We start from the raw sequence: 9,811 nt of genomic DNA, 5'->3' as shown, positions 1-9,811 counted from the left end.
ATCAGAATCATCTTTATTTGCCAAGTATGTCCAAAAAACACACAAGGAATTTGTCTCCGGTAATTGGAGCTGCTCTAGTACGACAACAGACAGTCAGTTGAATTGCAATGGAATTGTAGGTTAGGTGTTTAAGAAGTTGATTGCAGGATGGAAGAAGCTGTTGGAATGTCTGTTAGTTCTAGTTTGCATTGATCGGTAGCGCCTACCTGAGGGAAGGAGCCGGAAGAGCCGGTGACCGGGATCATCTCTACAGTCTTGAACGTGTTCAGCTCCAGGTTGTGTCGGCCGCACCACAGCTCCAGCCGCTCCGCTTCCTGTGAATATGCAGACTCGTCACCGTCCTTGATGAGGCCCGATGACAGTGGTGTCATCTGCAAACTTCAGGAGTTTGACAGCCGGGTGCGTTGAGGTGCAGTCATTCGTGTAGAGAGAGAAGAGCAGCGGAGAGAGGACACAACCTTGGGGCGCCCCGGTACTGATGCTGCGTGTAGATGAGGTGGTCTCTCCCAGCCTCACCTGCTGTGTCCTGCCTGTCAGGAAGCTGTAAATCCACTGGCAGATGGCAGGTGAGACGCTGAGCTGGAGAAGCTTGGAGGAAATGAGTTCAGGGACGATGGTGTTGAACGCTGAGCTGAAGTCCACGAACAGGATCCTCGCGTAGGTCCCTGCACTGTCGAAGTGTTCTAGGATGAAGTGCAGTCCCATGTTGACTGCATCATCCGCAGACCTGTTTGCTCAGTAGGCAAACTGCAGGGGGTCCAGCAGTGGGCCTGTGACGCTCTTGAGGTGCTCCAGACGTTCAAAGGACTTCATGACCACAGATGTCAAGGCGACAGGCCTGTAGTCATTTAGACCCGAGATTGCAGGTTTCTTGGGGACTGGAATGATGGTGGAGCGTTTGAAACAGGATGGTACTTCGCACAGTTTCAGAGATCTATTGAAGATCTGAATGAAGACTGGAGCGAGCTGGTCCGTGCAGACTTTGAGGCAGGATGGGGACACATGGTCGGCCAGTCATACACCGTGCCGCCCATTATCAAATTATTCTACAAATATTTTAATAAGGCGACACGGTGGCCGACTGGTTAGAGCGTCGGCCTCACAGTTCTGAGGACTGGGGTTCAATCCCCGGCCCCGCCTGTGTGGAGTTTGCAAGTTCTCCCCGTGCCTGCGTTGGTTTTCTCTGGGCACTCCGGTTTCCTCCCACATCCCAAAAAACATGCATTAATTGGAGACTCTAAATTGCCCATAAGTGTGAATGTGAGTGCGAATGGTTGTTTGTTTGTATGTGCCCTGCGATTGGCTGGCAACCAGTTCAGGGTGTACCCCGCCTCCTGCCCGATGATAGCTGGGATAGGCTCAAGCACGCCGCGACGCTAGTGAGGAGAAGCGGCTCAGAAAATGGGTGGATGGATGGATATTTTAATAATCCATAAATTGTTTGGTGACCATGTTTAACTTAGAACTGTCCAAATCCTCGGAATTTCAGCCTCTCAGCAATAAATATTCCTACATTTCTGTAATCCATGAAAATTATTAGATTATTTATGTGTTTAATCAAACTAAGACATTTGCAAACATCTGCTTTTACTTTGGAAAACTATGACCATCATTTTTGCCCATTTTTGGACAAGTAACTAAATCATAATCAATTAATCTTTGTGCATTTTTAGCACTGTCAATTTTAAATAATTCCCTGTTTTTGAATATAGGGATGGATAGTTTAAAATTAAAAAAAAAATCCTATTCATCAACTAATCAAAAAAATAAATACAAAAGTTGAGAAACTTATCCATTATCAAACTAATCATTATTCTTTTCTATGTTATTATTGTATTATTAGTAAATTGCGAAATAAATCAGTGAAGAAAGTTCCCAAAATAAATAAACCACTAAATAATCAATAATGTGTCATGAATTCTTTAATATGAATTGAATTATATACATATCTAATTATATCAGCTGGAATTTAATTTAATTTAATTTAATTTAATTGCTCCTGTCCCCGTGCATGTATTTAACTAAGGTATTCCTTTCCTTTCATTAGTTTACGGGCAGAGCTGCCACCTCCAATATGGCGGACGAGCAGCAAACGGTCAGCCAGATCAAGGATGTTGTCTAGATAATACATGTCTATGGATCTGAGGCGAAGGAGGAGGAGTGTCCTCGGTTGAAGACAGCACGTTGATAAACACAGTTAAACACCAGCTGCTTGAGGTGAGTTCGCCACCTCTTCTGGAAGTCGAGCTTTTCTCCTGTTGTCGCGCGCTCAACACGACACCACAAACGACCACAAAGCGGCCTGGTAGGGGTGACACAAGCCCGTATGTGGTTCAGGCTAGCCCCCACTCAAGTACGAGTAGCAGCTAAAAATAACACACGTCTTCGACGTGATGTGTGGAGGCTACAACGCGATGTTCAACAACATGTTCAACTCTGTTGTTTATATCAGTTGTCATTCATGACTTAGGCCAGTGTTTTAACACCTTAATTGAGCCTAGGCACTCATTTTACATGAAAAAGAAACAAACAAAAAACCGGTACGGCACACTGAAATAATGATGATCTCGTGTCAATTTGACTAACAAATTTATTTACTCATTGTGAACTCTTGGTTTGATTTGTTGAACACTAAAACGATTAATCTGTTTTATTAATGGCCACAGATGCATACAGGTGCATTTAAATGTCTGCCATCTAGTGGACGAGCATTGAATTGTTCTGCCTGTGTGTAGACAAAGCGACAAAGATATTCGGAGTAAATAAAAGGGGATGGAACGGGAGATTGACAGGCGGATCGGTGCGGCGTCTGCACCGTTGTGGTAAAGAAGGACCTCGGATAAGCGGTAGAAAATGGATGGATGGATGGATGGATAAAAGGGGATGTTTGATACCAGATACTTTTGATGTATAAAATTTCAATGAACACAATGAAAGATAATTGTGAACAAAAACCTTTCTTTCTTTCTTTCTTTCTTTCTGATGCACATGATGATTCGCCGTTGTCAAACCGCCACAGTGTCGCGCCAACTGCTGGCAAATAAGCATTTTTTGACCAACTATGTGACATTTGTTTTTCCTTTGAACAAGGGGATAGGTTAAAACAAAAAAAATCAGAATTTTTCTGCAAACTAGGGGAATAGGTTAAAACAATAATCTGCAAATAGGTAAATTCCCAAGTGCTGAACTGCGAATATACAGCGGTCCACTGTAATTTAAACCAATTTACCAGTTACCACCTCTGCTGGGCTATGGTCACCGGCTCCTTATATTAGGGACACCTCTCATATTTTGTCGTCTTTGTTGGTTAGATAGATTGAAGAAAATTAATGTCCTGCTTGAAGTAGCCACAAGATGATAGGGTTTTAAATATTAAATTCAATATTTGCGGTTCTCAGCATATTTTTGTGCTTTTTCTGTAACGCCCTAAGATTGTAGAAGTTGGCGCAAAAGCTATGGCTGCTAGGAAATAAGTCATTGGTGTCAAGAAATTATGTTAAAGTGACATATCTGGACTAAGATTTTTGTATGTCGGTGAGAAGCTAAGTTTAGCCTGGGTTGTTAGCCGAAATTACGAAGAGTCTAAGCCGCATGTGTGTTTTTGCCATTTATTTTTAAGGGCAATGTTGTAAAATGTCTTTGAAATTATATTGAAGTGTTTACTCTGTTCATTCGCTGTACTCCTAGTGGTGTAAATAGTGTGGCGTGATGGGTAACACAAGTGACAGGGTGTCCGCGGACCGCCATGGGGCCAAAGCCCACCGCTCAGACAGCGGCGGGGGTCACAAGGACCACGAGCCCAGCAGCAAGATGGCGGACAGCACGGACGACCCCAACATCTTCAGCACACGCGGGTTGGAGTCCAAGGTACCACAAGAACGCACTCACACAATACAAATAAATGTATTTATGGTTATTTGTGTTTACACTTCCAGGTGTCGGGAGAGAAAGAATTCCCCCCTGATTTGGACGACCTGGTAAAAACTGTTCCTCAAGCTCGACCAACAGTTATCCGGTGGGCTGGAGGAGGGAAGGAGGTCTACATAGCTGGCTCGTTTAATAACTGGAGCACCAAGATACCGCTCAATAAAAGGTACAGAGCTATTCTTTTTCTAACATATCGTTGCTGTCGGGCAGAAACCTTGCAGCAGGCAAAAGTTGACAAAAATCTTTTAATGCTTCACAAAAGCCAACCACTGTGGTCACATCGTCTTCCCAAATTCTTTTTCAGAGATCTAAAAACCATGAGTGAAGCAATAAATAAAACGGTGAGCTGACTAAGCAGTGTCACCGGCGGAAATTAATCGCTGCACCTTCGTGGCCGACTCGCTTTCTTCTGCACTGAAGCATGACAGCGGTCCATTTTTAACGAAAATGCCTTGCTCCACGCGGTGTCCCAATCCGATCTTTGAGATCGGAAATTGGTCTAATGTCATATTATTACGGCATATATTCTTCAAACTTTGTGAAAAACGAGTTATAATAACAATATTTGATCATTTCTTCTTCTACTTTCCTTGTTACTGCAAGTGTGTATCGCATTGCGTGCACCACGCTGCCCCTCAGAGGTCAAGATGTGCACAGCAGTTAAACCCATTGGTTAATAATAAATGGGTCGGTTTTTGTCATAGCTACTGTTGCTGATTATTGTTCTCTGTTTGGGCAATATCACTTGATCAAGCCTTTTCTAACATTCCATACTAAAAAGGAAGTAAATTATGAATGATTATTGCTGGAATCGGATCGGACCGATGTTGGTTTCAGCCAAAACTCAAAGCTGCAATATCGGTATTGGATCGGAAAGTGAAAAAGTTGGCTAAAAGAACACCCAGACCTCCAATCTTGTGGCGACGTAATGCCGCACGCCTCCCACATAGTGAGGAAAAGTGGAGTTTTACCACACTTCTTAGACATTGCAAGCGTCCAAGAGAGTTAAAAGATTTGTTCTGAAGCAAACTTCAACACATTTCATTGCTTAACAATGCGGAAAAATAACAGATGACGTGGTGGGAGCAGACCAGTAGTAACGATTTGTGAAAAAATATGAAATTGACCATATTTGGACAAAAGGGGTTTCCGCCCGACAGCAACTGTATGATTATATGGTGTTGAACTACTATATTACAGTTCATTGTCTGCACCCACACTACATTTAAATGTGATTGTTTTTAAAAAATTATACTTATCTATTGTGATGCCCTCAAATGTTGGAAAGGAGTGCCACAGTCGCCAGTGAAACACAATGGGGACACTCAAGCAGAAGCTGCTGTCGGCCACAGCTCACGTCCATAAACTAACACACATACTCGCCGATGTCACAAGCCAGCCCACCCGTCCCCACCCGTCTTAAAAGCACATGCGTGTACACACAAGCTACAATATGAGCAGTATTTTCAAGTACGTTTACAGTGTGTTTCATAAGTGTGTGTTCATAAGTAAGTGTGTGTTCACTGTACTTTATTCTGATTGTCTATGGTATTTAAAAAAAAAAAAGCAAATCATTAATATGCTTGTCTTCTTCTCTTCACAAAGCCACAATGACTTTGTAGCAATCCTGGACCTTCCTGAAGGCGAGCACCAGTACAAGTTTTTTGTGGATGGCCAATGGGTACACGATCCCTCAGAGGTATGTTCGATTTCATGACTTGCGACCCAGAAATTGTACGTTTACTCAGCATTTCTCTGTATGCTGAGCTAAAATGCTAAGAAAAATAGAACCTGAGAAGTAGAATGCACAGTGATGGATAATTAAAATAATACATATTGCAAGAATAAATATGATAGTAGCGATACTTCATTATCTACAACTCTTTTTATTTTATTTTTTTGTCACCAATTACTAATGCTCTGCAGTTGTTGTAATTGTACTTATCTATAGAAATGTATCAAATGTTTGCCCATGTCTCTTTTTTGCAGCCAGTGGTGACCAGCCAGCTAGGCACCATCAACAACCTGATCCAGGTGAAGAAATCCGACTTTGAGGTGTTTGACGCCCTGCAGGTCGACTCTCTAGAGTGCTCCGACTCATCGGGTGTGTTTTTCTCCCTTTAGTTATTTGATTTGATCCGCTAAAGCAGGGCGCACAATTCAATTTTTAACATTGTAAGGGATTTTTAAAATATGTGCGACCCCACACATGATGAGGGAAAAAAAAAAAAAGCCATCTTTGCTGACAGTCATGAGTTTCTCCACCAAAACCAGATTTCGGTCACAATACCAAGACCGACCTGTGAGAGGCAGCACTGTGCCACAGGGCACGGAAATGAGTATCATAGTCAAAGGTGGGAAGTTATGGAACAACCTCAACAGAGAAACAAAAGAGTGAAGGTAAAGCTCATTCAACGAACGCTATCAAATAATTATGACATAGTTAATCAAAATAGGACAACGGGTTAAAAATCCTCGAGAAGATTACGGTAAATTTGATTTCAATATAGATGCTAAAAAGGAAATTTAAATGTGAAATGTCAGTATTTCCTGTAAAAAGGGGCAGGGAATGAAAAGATTTATTCTTCTCGCTGCTCCTTTTTATTAAAATGTTCAGTTTTTACGTAAACAGGACTGCTTTTTCTTTTATGTAATGAAATCAACAAATAAAATAAGTTAAAAAAAAAAAAAAAAGTGCAAGTCACAGTACCACCTATAGTAGAAGAAGATGTAGAAGCAGCTAGGCCAACTGTTAGCTGGTAACTATATTACAGTTGCAAACGCTTGTCCTTGTCCTTTTTATTGCGGTGAATAACTCATTATAAAAACACGCAACACAAGCAGTAGTAAACATTGAACAGATTTCATATTTGTAAGTGTTGGCCAGACCTTTATGGATTAAATTTTACCCTGTTTAAACCCCATTTGGGCGCTAACTCCCTTGTCGCACGCTCACAGATCTGTCCAGCTCCCCTCCGGGCCCGTACGGGCAGAATCAATATGTGTTCAAACCCGAGGGGCATTTCAAAGCGCCACCCATACTCCCCCCTCACCTTCTTCAGGTCATACTCAACAAGGACACCAATATTTCAGTAAGCGCTGACCGTTTATCCTGTGTATGTTTGTTGTGTTTTTATGTGTGTTCCGTGATAACGTGTCCCTCCGTCTTGGCAGTGTGACCCCGCCCTGCTGCCTGAACCCAACCATGTTATGCTGAATCATCTCTATGCGCTCTCTATAAAGGTCAGTCTGCCCTTTGACAGCCAGTGTTGGTGATCATCACTAAAATTTGAATACACCCCCCCTGGGGGGGGGGGGGCCCACCTCAAGATAGAAAAAGTGACAGTTTTGCTTTTTGATTTTTCATCCTTCTGGGCTTTTTTTTTTTCTTCCTAGCATTAATTTGAACCAACTTCCACTGAAATAATATAAATAAGTTTTTCTTTCTTTACAAATAATGTGAAAAGCAGTATTTCCTCTTGGGGGGGGGGGGGGGGGATCTCCTTTTTGTTAAAACAAAGTTAACTTGACATTTGGCCACTGAACAACTGCATTTGGACATTCCGCATTATCATACAAATCTGTAAAAGAATGGACAAAAAGCCCTACTAAGTGAAGAAGAAGAACTCAAATTACTCCTATCAAATCTATTTTCACCATTGAAATGAATGGAAATGCCATTAATGTGTTCCAGCCCCCCCCCCCCCAAAAAAAAAACAACCCACATCTTTTGGTTGTTTTTAATAAAGAAAAATAGCATTATATTGCGTAAAAACATAATACAGAAGAATAAACTGGTTTTATGAAGTGTTATTACTGTACATGTGTAGGATGTGTGCCATTAAATGCGCCATTTTTCTTTAGTTTTTCGTTTGTTTCCCTTCACTTGAGCGGCGGCATATCCGAAGCTCGCTCTTTACTCCAATTTTGTCTTGCAACGCTAAGCAAAAAAAAAAAAAATGTGAGCATGCGACATCTCGTAACTGGAAAAAACTTGACGCGTTCCTCCGGTGTTGTCCACGCAGGACGGCGTCATGGTGCTGAGCGCCACTCACCGCTACAAGAAGAAATATGTGACCTCGCTGCTCTACAAGCCCATCTAAAGCCTCACATCTGCTGCTACTAGTGCTTCGGGATGAGAGCAGCGTGTCGCTTTTCCCGTATGACGTTTAGCGCCAAAATCTTGCACTTGAAACACGTTTACGGCTGAAAGGCCTTGGAGGTCACGAGGTCGCACCTCTTGTCTACATGGAGGGCTAGCCAACACAGAATGTAGCAAAGTGCAGCCGCTGTTAGATGACGACCACATTGTGGCTTTGACTCAATCACTGTGTGCACACGTGAGTCCGTTTGTGTGTGTGTGTGTGTGTGTGTGTGTCTTGAGTGTTTTAGTGCACTTTGTGACCACTTGCATGCTGGTGTGTTGAAAGACGTTTTCAATTCAAAGGGCATATTGAGAGTGCTGCTGGACATGGAAAGCCACTTGAGCATTTATTTAATATTCTTCATATCCAGTTTAAGGTCCACGTACTCATACAATTTTTGTCCGCACTAGTAGGACAATTTCGGCATTCTAGTAGGACAACTACATGTTGCTAGTAAAGCAAAACTCCAATACTTGCCAGTTTAGAGCTCCTAGTTCTACTAGTGACATAGTTAACATCTAACGTGTCAGTAATGGTACTAGTGCTGTGCAGATGTCAACTAGTGGACAGTTTCACCTTACTACTAACAAGTAGTTGTCCTAATACTACTACTACTGTACTACTAGTGACATTATAAAATCCTACTAGTGCTACCAGTGACATGAAATTCTACAAGTTGAAATCTAGTGCTTCACTAGTAGTGCTAGTAGCACATAGATGTCTAGTACCCAGTTTTTCCTCACTAGTAACATGTAGTCCTACTAGTTGCCAATTGTGAGCTACTAGTACTACTGGTGACATGAAATTCTAAAAAATAACATCTATAAATTAAAATCTAGTGCGTCACTAGTAGTACTAGTAGCACACAGATTAACTAGTGCCCACTTTTGCCTCACTAGTAATGTGTTCTTGGCGTACTAGTATGCCAAAGTTGTCCTACTAGTGTGCAAAAAATGTCATAGTGGGAAAAATGTTACTCGTAAGACACAGTTGGTGTACTAGTGAGGACAAAGAGCGTACTAGTACAATCACGGACCCTAAAATGGATATCAAATCTATCGTGTGCGCATTCAGTGGATGAAGAATTGAAAGTAACTAGTAAGTTGGTAGTGCTGGAACTTCAAGTGCAATTAAAAAGACTGATGTTGTTTTGTTGTTTCTCACAGTGACACCAGTTCAACATTTCTGATTTGTGAAGTGTTCTTCTGTCCTGTTTGATGATGAAATGCTGAAATCATGGTAACATGTTTGTGTTTCACGGTTGCTCTTTGTGTGCTGAGGTGACCTTTATCATGAGCTTTTATCAATGCAGTGATCTATACGTGTGTTTACCTGTTGTGTGTTCATTGTATGTATTCAACCAGGCTGTACTGTTACACGTGTATTAAATGACGACAATATACAAATCAGACAGCAAAACTTGATTTTGACAGCCATTTTCCGAATGGTTCAAAATGCTTAGAGGCTCAAGTTTATAAAGCCATTTGCACAAAGTTGTACTTGTTTAAGAATAAATAAAAGAATGTTTATTACCTCCTTTTCTTGTGTGACGCAAGCATGGTGTGTTGCAGTGGGAATAAAAACATGCATTGTAGATGCACTGGTGCGTTCAGATCCATTCCAGCCTCTCCCCCCAAAACAACAAATATTTTTGGAATGTGTTTTTTTTTTTTTTTAAATTTAACAATAAAAGAGGCACTCTGTAATATTGTACGTAGTATAAACGAACAGTAATGACA

General features: G+C 41.6%; 1 protein-coding gene across 3 annotated transcripts; it reads left to right on the top strand.

The window, feature by feature from the left end:
- The first annotated feature begins 2,090 nt into the window (after positions 1-2,090).
- Positions 2,091-9,609, top strand: prkab2 (protein kinase, AMP-activated, beta 2 non-catalytic subunit). Of its 3 annotated transcripts, none has more exons than XM_061798235.1 (8): positions 2,091-2,217; positions 3,688-3,867; positions 3,936-4,093; positions 5,533-5,626; positions 5,917-6,031; positions 6,886-7,019; positions 7,102-7,170; positions 9,239-9,609. In XM_061798235.1, the coding sequence occupies exons 2-8, from the start codon at positions 3,709-3,711 to the stop codon at positions 9,239-9,241; spliced, it is 732 nt and encodes a 243-aa protein (XP_061654219.1). In that variant the 5' UTR covers positions 2,091-2,217; positions 3,688-3,708; the 3' UTR covers positions 9,242-9,609. The 3 variants fall into 3 exon arrangements, with proteins under 3 accessions (XP_061654219.1, XP_061654217.1, XP_061654218.1); XM_061798233.1 differs by having other exon boundaries at positions 7,953-9,609; XM_061798234.1 differs by lacking the exon at positions 2,091-2,217 and adding an exon at positions 2,222-2,305 and having other exon boundaries at positions 7,953-9,609.
- Positions 9,610-9,811: the final 202 nt, after the last annotated feature.

This window comes from Phyllopteryx taeniolatus, chromosome 14 (assembly GCF_024500385.1).
Source record: "Phyllopteryx taeniolatus isolate TA_2022b chromosome 14, UOR_Ptae_1.2, whole genome shotgun sequence".
Classification (NCBI taxonomy): Eukaryota; Metazoa; Chordata; class Actinopteri; order Syngnathiformes; family Syngnathidae; genus Phyllopteryx; species Phyllopteryx taeniolatus.
Note: the sequence above shows the minus strand (reverse complement) of the source record. Positions and strands in the feature narration are given on the sequence as shown.

Coding starts and splice junctions, on each gene's coding strand:
- prkab2 (XM_061798233.1), top strand. CDS start 3,709: ATGGGTAACACAAGTGACAGGGTGTCCGCGGACCGCCATGGGGCCAAA. Junction 6,032..6,885: donor AGAGTGCTCCGACTCATCGG/GTGTGTTTTTCT, acceptor GCACGCTCACAG/ATCTGTCCAGCTCCCCTCCG. Junction 7,020..7,101: donor ACAAGGACACCAATATTTCA/GTAAGCGCTGAC, acceptor CCGTCTTGGCAG/TGTGACCCCGCCCTGCTGCC.